At 36.4% G+C, this 17792-nt stretch overlaps 1 protein-coding gene across 1 annotated transcript in view; it reads left to right on the top strand.

Moving 5' to 3' along the window:
- The window catches only part of LOC140143363 (tubulin monoglutamylase TTLL4-like), a 62145-nt gene that overhangs the window by 27786 nt on the left and 16567 nt on the right, over nt 1-17792 (top strand). Inside the window, exons 9-12 of the mRNA XM_072165218.1 lie at nt 13254-13358; nt 14929-15063; nt 16160-16288; nt 17070-17175. Of these exons, the coding sequence (XP_072021319.1) occupies nt 13254-13358; nt 14929-15063; nt 16160-16288; nt 17070-17175 (475 nt within the window). The remainder of the gene's footprint in view (nt 1-13253; nt 13359-14928; nt 15064-16159; nt 16289-17069; nt 17176-17792) is intronic.

The following is a 17792-nucleotide window of genomic DNA, read 5'->3' as shown; positions in this document are numbered from 1 at the left end:
ACAAAAATCAACAAAAATGCACATAACATTTTTTGTTTAATTGCTGAGTACATTTCAGGCATCATACTGCCGTTTCCAACTTCACTTGAGATTAATCTCTTTCTTTACCCGTCTTTCAATACTTTGTGTGTCCACCGTTGGCTTCCCTAAGTTACAGTAGCCACGTGGCGTCTCATGCTCCTAATGAGGCGTCGAATGTTACCTTGCTCAACCCCGTTCCACTCGTTGATAACGATGCGACGCAATCCCACCAGAGTTATATCTGCCTTTATCTTCTTGTTGACTCGTTTCTTGTGCTGATCCCAAAGGTTCTCCAAGGGATTAAGATCACGGCTTCTGGAGGGCCACTCTATGTTATGTTATGTTCTAGTGTCTCAATTCCTTCTGCTTCCAGGAATGCAGCTGTAATCATGACCTGTTTTGAATCCTTTTCCAAATCCATCTCTCAAAACGTAAATGTCTTAGTACCCACTCACCTTTGTCTTTGATCATTCATCTGCATAATAAGCAAAGGTTGTTGACTTAGGTTGTTGACTTCCGTTGAGGTAAGACGTGCTTACGCTGTGCTCCCGTACCGATCGATTTTGCTGCTTATTACTATACATGTGGATATTGTGAATTGGATTGGATTTTATATATTGTAAATTGGATTCTATATTTTGCGTCCGATTATTTGTCATCTATATCATTTTGGATTGTGTATTTTTTGCATCAATATTTACATCTATATCATCTATCTACTGAAATAAGCACCATGCGTCAATGCTATGACTGTAATAAGACTAAGAAAGATGTGGCAAGTAGACAATGTGACTATTTTCTCTGTAATGATTGTCAGGCGATAAGAGCAGCTAAGATGGCAGCTGTAAAGCCAAAGACAACTGCAAAACCTGCACCCAACAAGATCACTACTGCGAAACCTGCGCCCAACAAGATCATTACCGTGGAAGATGCTGCTAAAGTGATTAAACTGACGCATGAAAAATCCATAGGAACTATGAACTTGCAACAACTCCGTGCCTTCGACGCAGATGCAACCCGCAACTCCATACAAGGGACACTAGCTTCTCTCTTGCCTTTGGGTCATGACCCAACTGTTATCGCGAACACTAGCATAACAATTCTGAATGAGCTTACAAACTGTGTTCAGAGTCGTATTACCACCCTCAACAAGGACACCCTGTCACCTGCAACTTTTGCTGAGAGACTTTTACAAGCTACGCCACTAGGCCTACGTAGAAACCCTATAGCATCAGTCAATGAGCAAACTATCGCTTGTCTTGTTTCCTGCAAGTTAACCAAGGAAGAGGTGAAAGGCAAACCAGTGTCATGTAGTTTATGCCAAGGGGAATTTCATCCTCAATGTGTTGGAATCAGTACCAGTGGACGCAGATCTGTTTGGTTTTGCTCATCATGTAAGAACATACCTAAGACTATTGGCAACCTTCAAAGCCAACTAGCAAATCAAGTCGCTGAAAATGAATCTATGAAAACAACGATTGAACAACAAGCAAGTGTGATTTCAACGTTATCTGAGCAATTAGCTATGAATATGAACATGATGAGTGCAGCATCAGCATCACCGGCGGCAGACAAACCATCACAACCCGCAGACAATCAGAAGATAAAGAATGACAAACCTCGCGATCATACTCATATGGATACTTTACTTGTTGGAGACTCTATTATTAAGCACATCAACGAAAAAGGACTGACAAGTACTGAGGTAAGGTGCATTCCTGGCGCAAGAATGGAAGACATAAGATCATCTCTTGCCTCCAAACCTATGCCATACAAAACTGTGATCATACACGCAGCGGTGCGAATGACTGCACCAATGATGAGAACGTGAAAGCAGCTGTTGACACTATCAAAGAAACTTTAGAGGATATCACCAAAAGAGCTCCAAACGCGACTAAGATCATATCAACAGTATGCCCAAGACGAGACAGCAAAGAACACCAGGAAAGAGTTAAGAAACTGAACACGAGTTTGAAAGAAAAAGCAGCGGAAACAGCGAACTGTGTAATTGTGGATAACGACGAGGCGTTTATCAAAGACAACAAAATTAACCGGGACATGCTTAATGGTGGTAAGCTTCATCTTTCAAAGGTGGGGACCAAAGCGCTTCTCATGAACATTAATGCCACACACACCGTCGTCAAACCTTCCCCACGAAATCGGTCTGAACATGCTGAACGTGGAAACACTGAACGCAAGTCAAGAACACATCAACGTAAACATTCTGGATCTTCCTACCATGGTCGTTTTGATCATATTCGCGTAGAAGGCCGACGCGACAGGCCTATATTTAATAATGGATATTCACACGGACAATATAATGAGCATGCAGTTGAACATCGTGATCGCGCGTTTCCCAGAAGTCGTGCTCGTGGATGCTATTTCTGTGGAGAGGAAAATCACCAGAGGAAAGACTGTAGGCACTCAAAACCCATACAATGTTTTTCATGCGGTACCTTTGGTCACAAACAGAGTCTGAACATGTGTAAATATTTCTAGACTTTAGGCAAAGAAGTAGTGTCTGATGCCGCTTCTGGTATACAAGCCAGAGAAAGTATTAATTTTGTATTCGGTGGCAATGATATTGGTGTTTCAAATTCATTTAATGTTTTGCATGATGAATGCACTCGTTCAAATATAACTTATGTAAAATGTACTGATTTTTATCATGAAAATGAAGACGATGTCTATGGAACTGATAACATGCCTATTTGTAGTGATCACATTAACCAAGATGTAATACCGTATACCAACAAATCAAATGAAGGTAAAAAGACTAGTAAACATGGTAAAAGACACAGGCGAGGTAAAGGGAAAAGACATGTTAGTAATAGGCCTGTTATCGGGTGTAATTTTGCGTTCAATAACGTTAACAGAGTTAAGAACAAAATTTATGATATAAGTGATCTGTTGAATAAAGAAAGTATAGATGTTATGGGTTTGGCCGAAACCTTTCTTGAACATGACAATGGTATTGAAGTCAAGGGATATAAATGGTTTGGTAAGAATAGATCTCACAAAGGTGGTGGCGGAATAGGTTTTCTTGTGTCAGATAAATTGAATGTAATCGATGAAAATTTTCTTGATTCTAGTAGTGATGAGATTGAAAGACTATGGTTAAAAATTTCTATGGAAAATGGTCCCATTTTTATTGCTGTTGTATATTTTCCAGTAGAAGGCGTTGACATCGAGCGTGTAGATGAACTTTATAGTCAATTACTTTCTGATTGCATTAGAATTGAGGAAATGTGTGTTACTGACAACATTAATGATCCTAGAATCATAATTATGGGTGATTGTAGCGGTAGAATTGGTAAAGAGATTCCTTTTGCGATAAGGATATTAATGTCAATGGTCAACGTCTACTTAATTTTAGAGACGATTCTGGTTTACTTATTATGAATTGTACAAAGTTATGTAAAGGTAAATTTACTTGGTTTAGGCATGATCAGAAAAGTGCAATTGATTACTTTTTATGCTCGGATAGTGTTTTTGAATATGTTAAAGAATTTATTATAGACGACGATCGTAATATGAATTTGGGTAGTGACCATAATATTTTATTAATGAAGTGTGCTTTCAAGAACCCAGTAACTTATAACCATGTTCAAAATCAGGAAGATCAGATTATATGGGATATTAGTCCAGACCAAGACTGGTCTGCCTTTCAGAATGAAATCTCTTGTAATTTTTCGGATTGGAATATTGACCATTTTGAGGACATGGACTCTATTTGGCACTCTTGGAAAGATAAAGTTATTCAAGCAGCAACAAAAACCATCGGTAGCCGTAAAATAAATTCAAGACTGCGTAATTGGTGGGATAAAGATATTGATAAATGTATAAAAGATCGCAAAGAGGCTAATAGAAAACATAGAGTTTGGTGTAAGGGTGATAAGAATGATAAAGAACTAGGTCAAGATCTTTGGAATGACTACCAAACAAAGAGGCACCATGTGAAATCAATCATCAAAGAAAAGATCATGCATAAGCGTGTTGAGAAATCGATTAAGGTTGCCAATGAGGGAGGTCCCCATTGTCGCAATTTCTGGCAATCACTTGTGAAACAAACCTAAGCAGGATATCTATTCTTTGAAAGATCCAGGTACTAATGAGATTATTCACGATAATAACAAAATGAAACAATGTGTATTATATTATTAGGCGTACTCTTGGTAAAATGAATAGGGAACTTAAAGATTGTAATAATGATGTATCGACTCGTAATGTTAAAAAGATGGTAAATCAATATAGGATTCAAAATAATCCTGTTAATGATAATCAACTTCACACACTTGAAATAACTTATGAAATGGTTTATGATGCTATAAAGAATTCTAAGAATAATAAGTCACCAGATATTGATTGTATATCAAATGAACTTTTAAAAAATGGCGGTAGTTGTTTAACAAATTCTTTACTTAAATTATTTAAAAAGATTGCTGCAACAAATATAATTCCAAAAGAATGGAATATAGGTGTTATCATCCCTATTTTCAAAAAAGGAGACCACAAAGATCTCAATAATTATAGGGGTATAACGTTAACGTCCTGCATTTCCAAAATCTTTAATAGAATTATTGCAAATGAAATTTCTCTCTTTCTGGATAAAGGTAATATACTTTCGGAAGTCCAGGGAGGTTTTAGAAAGGATTACAGGTGTGAAGACCATATATTTACCATTCAGAGTATTGCAGCTACAAGACTTGCTGAGGTAAACCTACCTATATGGCCTTCCTGGACTTTCGTAAGGCATTTGATACAGTGTGGAGGATGGACTCCTTTATTCCGCATGGAATATTGGCATTAGAGGAAATGTTTGGAAGCTCATTGATGCTTTGTACAGAAATGTTCAATCAATGGTAAAATTTGGCAATATTCATACCGATTTTTTCGAGATCGAAGAAGGCGTTAAACAAGGATGTGTACTTTCTCCAATTTTATTCTGTATTTATATAAATGAATTCACAAAGTTACTCGATCATCATAAATTAGGGGTAAATATTTGTAATGTCCGAACTGGTAGCCGCTTTTGGGCTGACGATATTGTACTTATTGCAAATAGCGATCATGAACTACAAAGGATGTTAGATCTTGCGGCTGACTTTGCTAACGCGTGGAGACTAAGCTTTAATCATAGTAAATCCAATGTATTGATTGTTGGCAAACGATCGAATCCCAATAGATTATGGAATTTGGGAGAGAGTGTTATTAACGAAGTTGACAGGTATAAGTACCTAGGTGTCACTCTCAGTAGAAATATGACAAGTCATTACCATATCGAAGAAATTATTAAAAAGGGAATCGTATGATTGGTTATATAAAATCGATTATAGATGGCCAGGATGATATTAAACGTGTGTATTACGGAGATCTTTTATGGAAAAATTTGGGTATCTCGAGTATTAATTATGCTGCCGCTATATGGGTACCTAATAGCCTAGGTGATGCTAAAAAACTTGAGCGTCTCCAAAATCAAATGGCTCGCTCAATTTTAAAAGCGCCCAGGAATACACCGATTGAATGTTTACTGGGTGATCTTGGTTGGCAACCAATCTCTGTTCTCCAAGACAAAGTACGTGTGAAATACTTTGATAGATTAAGATGTATGTCCTTGCATCGTTGGCCTAAATTGATGTTTAATGTCACAAGCTCACTTTATAATTCAACAAAGCCAAAACAACTTCGCTGGTTATCTTACTTACAAAATGTGTTTATTGAATTTGGGAAGGATCATGTATTTAACAATTAGTAGAGTAAAGTTACCACATGTCCCCAAAAAAATTGCAACAGAAGGTTTTTTGGTATTTTCTTGCAGTATAAGGTCTAACAAATAACATATCAAAAGTTTAGAAAAATTGAACTTGGGCAAAGGGTCCAAATGTGACGTAATCAAAATGGCCGCCAAAAGCTGGAAAAATACCCATTAATCTACGGATTTCATCAATTTTTCACTCGTTATTGTGGGTTCCACTGGTGACAACCTTGTTCAGAAGTACATTACTGGATGTAGTAATGAATCTCTATATTGTGGTATTCAGATGGTTCAATTTGACAGCCATAATGAATTTCAAAATGGCCGCCATTTTGGTATTTTGGCTTATGAAGTCAAATCATGCACATAATTGTAAGGAGAAACTTAAGGCGTTAGATTTTCTAGAATAGCCAATATCCTTTGCACCAATTTTCCCATTCAAATTTATATAGAGGTAGGCATACAAACCAAATTGGCAGCAAGATTGAATTTCAAAATGGCTGCCATTTTGGTAAATGTTGGCTTATTGAGTTTAATTATGCACGTATTGTAACTTGAAACTTAAAGTGACAGAACCTTTAAAATAACCAGCATCATTTGCACCCATAGCACCATTAATATTATGCTTTCAAGTAAGCATATATACCGACTAGCTTTTCTCCACCTGGGGTGTTGAGCCGTAACTTGAAGACAGATGATGTACCAATTTGGCAGCCATATTTACATATCAAAATGGCTGTCAGCTATAATCACCATTATAAAAATCAATAGTATATTCTTGAAGTAACACACAATTCATCTTGCTATACCACGATGTGATGCCTTTGTTTGCAGTAGTAACATCAACCACATTGTATTACACATGTCTGTTGGAATTAGTTGTCATCATCATCATCATCATCATCATCATCATCATCATCATCATCATCATCATCATCATCATCATCATCATCATCATCATCATCATCATCATCATCATCATCATCATCTGAGAATAATTCTTGATCCATATTCTCACATTGGCCTATGTGTCCACATGCTCCAGTGCAATTGAGTCTATTCTTTCTGCAGCTACATTTCACTGTGATGCATCCTGCAGAACAATTGCATCGAATCATCTTCAGCAATGATTCTGGTGCTGGACTTCTTTTCATCATAAGTGGAACAAATTTGTCACCTTGAACAATCCATCTCCATTAAGTTGGATTCATACCATCACTTTTACCCATCCAATGCATGACCTGTAGATACGTTCTGCTGGAGTAAAGCTTTGCAGCTGTGGGTGGAAGTCTTTCAGGTTTAACAAAGCTCTTTGCTGTGCAAACCTTTTTGGAAAGAAACCTGTAGCGTAAGGACTCCAAAGACTCTGATTGCTGACCATTAAACAGGGATACATTGCTCTGCAGCCTTAACTTTCTACATATTCTTGATCAATACTGTGAGTGCAAAATGCCTTGTGTCAAACTTATAATACAGGATCACCATTGATGACTTTGTGCAATACAGACTTCATACCTACGCCAAATATTCTTGAAGTAGTGTCGCAACCTGAAAACGCATGGGCAAACAACAAATCCGACCAAATGTCATCACTGAGTAAGCGTTTCTTGCCAGCAAATTGCCAGCATCTAATATATGCATCTACCTTATTTGCAACCCGACTCTTGCGGCGCTGATGCGTGTTATCCTTTGTGCTTGGTCCACCAGTGATCAAAGACAACTGTGGTCTTGCCATAGTGATCAAATGTGAAAGATGCATAATTATCAGCAAGGGTGCTTCCTTCTGCCCACTTCAAGCGATGTAGAAGAGAACCTTCACCAAGAACATAGTGATCAGTCCTTGGAACTGTCTCAGGAGCATGGTTTGTAGTAGTGGTGCTTTATCTGGCTTATGTAAAACATACTTTGCTTCAAACAAAGATGGTGGATATGGTGATAGTTCGATAAACTTCCTTATCTAAGCACAGATCTCCAGATTGTGATACAACCAGGGACCTTTGAAACAACAGAGCTGGAGCAATGGTTTAGTCATCAGTGACCTGGACCTTACATTTTGACTCTAGCTTTCCATTTGTAGCTATATGAAAGGACAGCCTGTCCTTCCATTTGTTTGACTGTATCTTTACCTACTTTAAACAGGTTTTGCACATTAATATCCTCATCAGCATTTATCCCTTGCATCTGCTTGGACTGTCAAGGTCACTGATGACCAAACCATTGCATCACTATTACAAGCCATACAGGATCGTGCGACTTATCAGAGGCTGATGGCCCTGAGACAATTCCAAGGACTGATCACTATGTTCCTCTTCTGATAATCATGCACCTTTCACAAGAGTCGGGATGCAAATAAGGTAGACATATCAGATGCTAGCAGAAAGAAGCCTTCTTCTCAAATGATCTGAACAGACAGATTCTCATTAAACTAATTAGGGACCGTATGCAACAGAAAGGATACCATGTGATCCACGCTGAAGAAGAAGTGAAGGCTGCAAAGCAATGGTGTCTCTGTTTAATGGTCAGCAATCAGAGTCTTTGGAATCCTTACTCTACATGTTTCTCTCCAAAAAAGTTTGCACAGCAAAAAGCTTTGTTGAACCTGAAAGACCTCCACCCACACCCTCTGCTGCAAAGCTTCACTTCAGGAGAACGTATCTACAGGGCATGCATTGGATGTGTAAAAGTGATGGTATGAATCCATGTGACTGGGGATGGATTGTTCAAGGTGACAAATTTGTTCCACTCATGATTAAAAGAAGCCCAGCACCAGAATCATTGATGAAGATGATTCGATGCAATTGTTCTGCAGGATGCATCACAATGAAATGTAGATGCAGAAAGAATGGACTCAATTTCACTGGAGCATGTGAACACATATAGGCCAATGTGAGAACATGGATCAAGAACTATTCTCAGATGATGATGATGATGATGATGATGATGATGATGATGATGATGATGATGATGATGATGACAACCAACAGACATGTATAATACAATGTGGTTGATGTATACTACTGCAAACAAAGGCATCGCATCGTGGTATAGCAAGATGAATTTTGTGTACTTCAAGAATATACTGCAAGCAACATATCAATATGGTGATTATAGCTGACAGCCATGCTATATGGCTGCCAAATTGGTACATATGCCTACTTAAAAGTGCAATTTTAATGGTACTATGGGTGCATAGGATGTTGGTTATTTTAGAATTTCTGTCGCTTTAAGTTTCAAGTTGCAATAAGTGCATAGTTTAAGTCAATAAGCCAACATACCAAAATGGCGGCCATTTTGAAATTCACTCTTGCTGCCAATTTGGTTCGTATGCCTACTTCTATATAAATTTTAATGGATTATGGGTACAAAGGATATTGGCTATTTTAGAAAAGCCAACGCTTTAGGTTTCGCTTTACAATATACGTGCATGATTTGATTTTAAATGTCAAAGTACCAAAACGGCGGCCATTTTGAAATTCATAATGGCTGTCAAATCGATCCATCTGAATACCAGAATATAAAGATTTATTACTACATCCAGTAATGTACATCTGAACAAGATTGTTACCAGTGGAACCCACAATAACGAGTGAAAAATGGATGAAATCAGTAGAGTAATGGGTATTTTTCCAGCTTTTGGCGGCCATTTTGATTTCGTCACAGTTGGACCCCTCGCCCAAGTTCAATTTTTCTAAACTTTTGATATGTTATTTATTAGACCTCATACTGCAAGAAAATACCAAAAAACCTTCTGTTGCAATTTTTTTGGGGTCATGTGGTAGCTGTGTCATATTTTGATCCTACTAAATGTTTCAGTGAGCAATGACTGGGTTAATAATTTGACTAACATTCTTTTGGATAATTCACTTCATAATTGGTTGAAAAATGTTGCCTCTAAATCGTCCCTGATTGATTACAAATTGATTAAACCCACGCCTAGTCTTGAAGAATATCTTTTATGTAACTTTAACTTTTATGCTGCATCTCTTAAGTTCAAAGCACGTTCAAATACGTTACCGCTCAACGGTAGAACTCGTTTATGGAACAATGGAGCGGACAGTACTTGTCCTTTATGTAATAATGGAACTGAAGATATAAGACATTTCATGTTTGTATGTAAAGCACTCCAAAATATCAGAACTGCCGAATACTATAATCTTGAGTATCAACTTATTGTAAATAGCTTAGATTTTATATGGCAATTTTTTATATGCAGTGATCTAAATGTAAAAACATGTCTCATGCTTGGGACTTCAAGTGAACTTTTGTTTGATGTTAATAGTATTGATGTTGATTGTATGCTAAATATTTTTGATTTAACTTGTAAATCATTCCTTAAACGAGCTTGGTCTTATCGTAGTGAATGCCTCAAGTAGAGTAGATACACTTTTGTTCTCATTTAAATAATCATGATAATCACTTGGTTGTTCAATAACACGCCTTTATCTTTGAATTCCAATGACCATGAGCATCTTTTCCACCAATTTCATCCGTCCTCAATTCGATGGAATCTTTGCATTGAGTGGAGAGAGGCGTCGTTAATGAAACAGCCGAGTGATTTGATTTTATTCTGGGTTCATTTTGATGTTGTTTAAATTTGTTTGTTTCCTTGTATATTAATGTAAGAACGCACCGTCGGGTAGATGTGTGCCGCTGTTATAAAAGCGTTGTTCTAATAAAATTATTATTATTATTATTATCCAACATGCATCAAGGAAAATGCTTTAAATTTAAATTTAAAAGGCGGGAATAATGAAACCGTCTTGGATCAGTGAATCAGCTCTAAAACCGCTGAATAGGCCTCTTTGCAATTTTCATTTTCGACCTCGTGTCACTTAAACATTCATATCTTTTCTCAGGAGTGTCGAGAGTAGTGATTGAGGTGTCAAAATGCGAGGACAATCACCCGCATCACGATTATTGAGCAAACGTACAAAATTGGTTGCTAGATTTTAATAGTGGGTAAATTTCCTAACCATAAAGAACCTTTTTTTGCGTAGTTTATATGCTATTTAGAGCATGACCTCATTTTGGGGTATAATAAAACATGCTGTGGTAAGACAGTGTAAGGCAAATAAATGTTTGGTTGCCCTCCTGGACCGATTGAAAAAACAAGTCATTGATACTTTGGAATAAATAGTCTGTTCTTTAGGAAGTAAATTTATTTTTTGTGTTCATATTCATGTTGTACAGAGAAGTAACTTTTTCTGGAATTCCATTAATTGTGCCCACCCCCCAAATTCCAGAAATGAAAAAAAATTGGATGATAAGAGTTTGCAAAAACATTCCCTGGACAAACTCCTATCAATGTTCAATGCTGTGAACAAGCGCTCCGTTGTCTAGCCAAGGACCAGTTCGATTTTCAGGCAATTTACCAATACCTCTGTTACATCTCTGCTGATAGTAAAAATTTCAAAGGCAAATGACAGCCAACAAAACAGATAATAATCAATTCAAAATTCTATCACACACACAAAAAAAGCTAACCTTTGGCATGACCTTTCATAGTGCAGAATAATGAATTATCAAAATCATAAGGTTAAAAATTCTGTGGATAAAAACAGTTGTCACAGCAAAGGTTACTTTTTAGCTGCAAGGCATGACTGGAGTTGATAATAATCAAACCATCTGCATCTATGTATCAGAGCGACTATATGCATCAAGGCCAGACAAAGCATACCTGCATGTATATTTTATTTTGATTTTTTTTCAATAGTGATTGAGGTGTCAAAATGCGCAGGACAATCACCCGCATGCGATTATTGAGCAAACGTACAAAATTGGTTGCTAGATTTTAATAGTGGGTAAATTTCCTAACCATAAAGAACCTTTTTTTGCGTAGTTTATATGCTATTTAGAGCATGACCTCATTTTGGGGTATAATAAAACATGCTGTGGTAAGACAGTGTAAGGCAAATAAATGTTTGGTTGCCCTCCTGGACCGATTGAAAAAACAAGTCATTGATACTTTGGAATAAATAGTCTGTTCTTTAGGAAGTAAATTTATTTTTTGTGTTCATATTCATGTTGTACAGAGAAGTAACTTTTCTGGAATTCCATTAATTGTGCCCACCCCCCAAATTCCAGAAATGAAAAAAAAAATTGGATGATAAGAGTTTGCAAAAACATTCCCTGGACAAACTCCTATCAATGTTCAATGCTGTGAACAAGCGCTCCGTTGTCTAGCCAAGGACCAGTTCGATTTTCAGGCAATTTACCAATACCTCTGTTACATCTCTGCTGATAGTAAAAATTTCAAAGGCAAATGACAGCCAACAAAACAGATAATAATCAATTCAAAATTCTATCACACACACAAAAAAAGCTAACCTTTGGCATGACCTTTCATAGTGCAGAATAATGAATTATCAAAATCATAAGGTTAAAAATTCTGTGGATAAAAACAGTTGTCACAGCAAAGGTTACTTTTTAGCTGCAAGGCATGACTGGAGTTGATAATAATCAAACCATCTGCATCTATGTATCAGAGCGACTATATGCATCAAGGCCAGACAAAGCATACCTGCATGTATATTTTATTTTGATTTTTTCCTGTCCAAGCATGTGAATGGCTTGTGTCAGCTATTACTGATGACAGCCTTCAGGACATGCATTATCGAAGGTGACTGACACATAAACATGTTTTGTTTAGTGTGTGACCCACAAAATTGTGTCTGATACTCATGAACAATTAAAGTAAAGGCTTGTATTGTAGATCAATACTTTGTGTGTATCATGTACTTATAGAACCACATAGCCAATCAGAAAAGCTGTTAAAAAATATATGGATTGCATAAGTATTGTTTAATTGCACTCATACATGTACACAATTTGGCGTACTACGGGCTGTGCGTTTGTGTTGTGTAGGATTGATTTATTTTTGTTCAAGGTGGGTGCATTGATAATGGTCAAATTTTCCAACATTTTCTGTATTTTGTAAAAAAAAAAAATTACAAAAATTGAAGAAATTCATTTTCGTGTATGAAATGTAAGTAAATCACTTGTTGCTCAAGAGATTGGACAGATAATGCACTTCTGCTGAATGTTGAAAAAATGAAGACAAAAAAGTTACGCTAAAAAGTTCATGTAATTTGACTTCATTTGAAATGATTCATCAGGTTACCAGCATTGGGCTATTCCAGTTGAAATCCATACACCCCTATGTAAGACATGACATTAAACTCCCGCACAGGGAGTGTGAATTTTAAATGGAGTCACCCATTCAGGTAACTCCATTTGAAATTCACACTCCCTGTGTGGGAGATTAAGGTCATGTCTTCCATAGGGGGTGTAAGTATTTCAACTGGAATAGCTAATTTGCATATCACTACATAGTGCATCATCACTCTGCTACTGGCACAGGCAAATATAAAGCCGGAAAGTAAAGGCGGTCAACTTTTTCTGTACAGCAGTACTCTCTGTTCAGAACAGGTGCAATGGATGCTTTTTAATTTCCTCTTGCACTTAATCTCTTACACAGGACCCTGAAGGCATTGTGGAGTTACATGAAGCATCTTGACAAGGATATCGACACCAATGCTGTGTGGGAGAACATCAAAGATATCATTATCAAGACCATTATTAGGTAAGAAATTAAACCAGGCCAGTTTAAAGGCATGTAATATCAGACAATTTATTCAAAAAAATCATTAAAAATCTAAAAACGATGTAATGGGCTATTACATTCGAAAACCACACCACCTTTTGGAAGATTTTAGAATTCCGGCCACACTCATCAGTTTAAATTATTTATGATTCAACTATTTTCACTGTAAAAAATGGTAATGGTGTGGAAGATTTTGGAACTTTAAACAAAATGGTCTAATGTTTGGCCGAATTGTGCATTATTCAAATATGTATGAAATACATGCGCCCGTATGGAAGACATAACCTTAATCTTACACACAGGGGATGTAGATTTTAAATGGAGTCATCCATCCAGGGAATCCCATTTGAAATTCACACTCCTTATGTGGAAAATTCTTCCAGGGGGTATGGATTTCAACTGGAATAGCCTATTCTTCCAGGGGGTATGGATTTCAACTGGAATAGCCTATTCCTTAGGTAGGAAACTAGGGTGGTTGAAATTTCTTTTAAGTCACATTTTGTAAAGAAATGAGCTGCGTGGTAGGGAAAGGAAAAATTGATTTTATATTTTATTTGTCAGGATGAACTCAAAATAGTGCAATTTTTTGAAAGAAGATAACCAAAAAGATGCTACACAGGAAGTGTGAGAGGATGAGAAAATTACAAGAGAAACAAATTTGACACGATCAAGGGAAATGATGTCGAAAATATTCAATTTCAAGATTTTCATCAGTTACTAGCACTTTAGATAAGCTATGTTTTGATGTAAACTTCCGGCCCCCAACTCAACACAAAAGTTCATAACAATGAGAGTTACCAAATAGTGCAGAAAAGGGGTAATTTTTTTACCAGTAGCGAGGACCACAAAATTGGCAAAATAGGGGATATTTAATTTGCACTGTTCGCGAAATTTGGATAAAAAGGGTACTTGAGAAAATCCAGTAATTTTATGTAAATATTTAGTGTCATTGAAAAGGGGTGTTTGAATTTCTAGTCACTGAAAACCACAAAAAAGGGGTTGTTTTTGGCCAAATTTTGATTTTGCATGAAAAAGGGTGTAAATTTCATGAAAAATCATTGCAAAGGGGGTCTTTGAAAGATTTTGTAACTCTCATGGTTACCAACTTTTGTGTTGAGTTGGGGGCCAGGTGCAAACCCTATGAAAATTGGGTTAATTGGGTAATTTCTGGTTATCAAGTGGTATTTTTATCTACTATGTCATTTATTTACATATGCACTTTTTTAACTTGCGAGCACAGAAGTTGTAAATAGTGGGTGGACTGTGAAACTTGGACCAGCCAAATGAAGCTTGAAAAGAAACCACCATGAATTGGGCGCTAAATCAGTGTACGGGGCCAATGATGCGCACCTTAATAGGCAATAACCGCAGCGCATACAGTACGCATTCCCACACAATGTACGCGATACACGATAACAGGGTAATGGCCACGTTCAGCTGTTGCTTCGTTCTGAAGCGGCAGTCAGGGCATTGATGTAAACCTACCAAGAAGCAATTTTAGTGTTTAATTATTTCATCTCTAATACATCTTTTATTATATTTCAAACAGTGTTGATTCGTGCGTTAACAGTATGGTGAAAGCCAATGTGAAGAGCCGCTACAGTGTACATGAGCTGTTTGGGTTTGATGTGATGCTAGATGAGAATCTCAAACCATGGGTTATAGAGGTCAACATCTCACCAAGGTATGTGGTTGTTTGTATGTGTGTGAATGCTTACGTTTACCTCATATTGTTGATAGAAATCAACATCTTGCCAATGTATGTGATTGTGTTTGTATGTGCATGAATGCTTATGCTTATATATGTGACACAATCTGGTCCATGGGGGCCAAAGGCGGAAAATTTGAAACTGAGATAAAGGTAAAAAACAATCAAATACATAAGAAAATAAGCATCAGAAAACTTCATAACTTTAGAACCAAGTATGCTAGACCTTTGGTGTTTTCAGTAAATGATGCCTATTGTATGTATAATGTAATAATTACAGTAACTCAATTTTCAAAAATGCCTCCTTTGGCCCCTATGGACCAGATCGTGTCACATATGTAGGTGTGTGCTGGCTGTTTTGAGTCTGATATTATGTTAGACGAGAATCTCTAATCATGGATTATTTATGGATGATTTATCATACATTTTGCAAATGTATGCATTTGTGTTTGTGAGCGCATGAATACTTATGTGTGTTTGTGTTGGCTGTTTGAGTCTGATATTATGTTAGATGAGAACCTCAAATCATGGATTGTAGAAATTAGCATTGTGTCAATGTATGATATTGTGTTTATAAGCACATGAATGCCTATGCTTATATGTGTGTTTGTGTTGGCTGTTCGAATCTGATTATCTTTTAAGATGAGAGTCTGAAATTGTAGCTATAGATGTCAACATCTTGCCATTGTATGTGTTTATTTTGAGTCTGATATTATATAGATAGCACCTCAAACCATTGATAATTCAAGTTGGCATCTCAATCAAGCATGTATTTACAATAGGGGACAGTCCTCTTTTCATATTTCTGCAATGAACTACATATAGAAACAAAGTAAATTTGCATTTACTGATATATCCTCTGTTGGGGTGGTACAAATTAGTTCATAGCGCAGTCCATAGTTCAGCATTGAAAAAAATTGATGTGTGCCCAAGGTCAGATAGATAAAAGTCTGGTCCTCAGTTACTGGTAGAAATTGTTTTAAGCTGCAAAGGTCATGTGGTATGTTTGCTGTAGCATTATTTATGACTTTTTAAAATATGTTTAATTATGGTATTTATTTTGCATCAACAGTTTGCATTCCAATTCTCCTTTGGATGTACAAGTGAAAGGAGAAATGATCAAGGATCTGTTCAATATTGCTGGTTATCAACTCCCAGACAAGAAAGATGTCTACCCCAACTTGGCTACTGCCAATCAAAAGTAAGTAGAGGCGGGATCAACTCTACAATTATACACTAAAAAAAGTACCGGGACGCTATTCATTTCATAAATTATAATATTTTTCGCATAATAACAAGCAAGATGCAAACAATAGCACATATTGAAAATTTTTTATTTTGCAACTGTTATTTATTAATATTTAAAAACATTCAGTACAATATAGGAAATATTATAAACACAGATGAGTTTTCCATCAACTGGAATAAGTTAACAAAATGAAAATCAAGAAAATATGTGTACATCCATATCAAAACGATGCACTTGTCGGCTACTACATGTGTCTCATTTCACATAATAGCTTGGAATAAATACCAGACTCATCTCAAGTGGAGGTCACTTCAAATCATCACCAAGTCATGTGGTTAAAGACTGTTCTCTGTATTCCTAAACCATGTGACTTGGGGATGATTTGAAATGACCTCCACTTGAGATGAGTCGAATAAATTCCTAGCTATTATGTACATGTAGCAGCCGACAAGTGCATCGTTTTGATATGGATGTACACATATAACATACCATGATTAAGATAATTATGAATTGTACAAAATATCATAGAGCAAGCTCACCAATTATGGTTTTGTTTGCTTTGTTTCTTATTTAAACTGGGTGAATCATTTAATGTCAGACACTGTTCTCCCATGATGTCCAGGGTAGGGTGTACAGACAACCAGACATTACCCTGATTTGAACTGGTTGCGAGGGCTTTTGCTATTCACAGCACCTGTCTAAAAACATTAAAACCCATTTTTTGTTTGTTTAGGTCTCAATATAGTGAACTATTCATGGATAAGAGACTGTATACATTACACCTCAACAAAGATGAGAGAGCCAAGCATGCCTTCTATACTCAGAAACACCTTGATGAGGTAAGAATTCCACTTTCAAAATGTATGGATTTGGGTATGAATTATATAATATATATATAGTATTTTGTATTGGGGTCATGCAAATATGAGAGGAATGTAATCAACATCCTTAACCCTCTCCTTAGATAGGACTTCATTGATCTATTGATTTGTACCCATATGGGGTTATGAAAATTTTTGAATTGTCGAGATGCTCAAAGCATTTTGCTGTGATTAAATATGCTGAAAAAACAACTCAAAAATGAGTAGAATTGTAGCTTAGCAACATCTTATTATCATTATTAGAAGTATCATTTGAAATGGTGTTTTTATTTTGCTCCTTCCAGTGTCCCAAAGCTTCTGGGAGGTTCTTGATTTTGATATGGCATGGATATGCAGCTGGGAATTTGATTTATAAAAATTAATATTAATACTACCAACTATATTGAAAAAAAGTACTGAAAATATACTAATTGTCTTCATTTTAAAATGATTTTTGACATATAGTAAGAGTTGTTTGCTAAACTGTTCACAACATTTTGTACTAAATACCTAAAAAATTGAGGATTTTTTAGAACATTTTTGAAAAAGTACCAGTTTTTTGCAAGTTGCAACATGTCATCTATCTTGAGAGCCTG

Source organism: Amphiura filiformis, unplaced genomic scaffold, assembly GCF_039555335.1.
Source record: "Amphiura filiformis unplaced genomic scaffold, Afil_fr2py scaffold_21, whole genome shotgun sequence".
NCBI classification, from domain to species: Eukaryota; Metazoa; Echinodermata; class Ophiuroidea; order Amphilepidida; family Amphiuridae; genus Amphiura; species Amphiura filiformis.
Note: the sequence above shows the minus strand (reverse complement) of the source record. Positions and strands in the feature narration are given on the sequence as shown.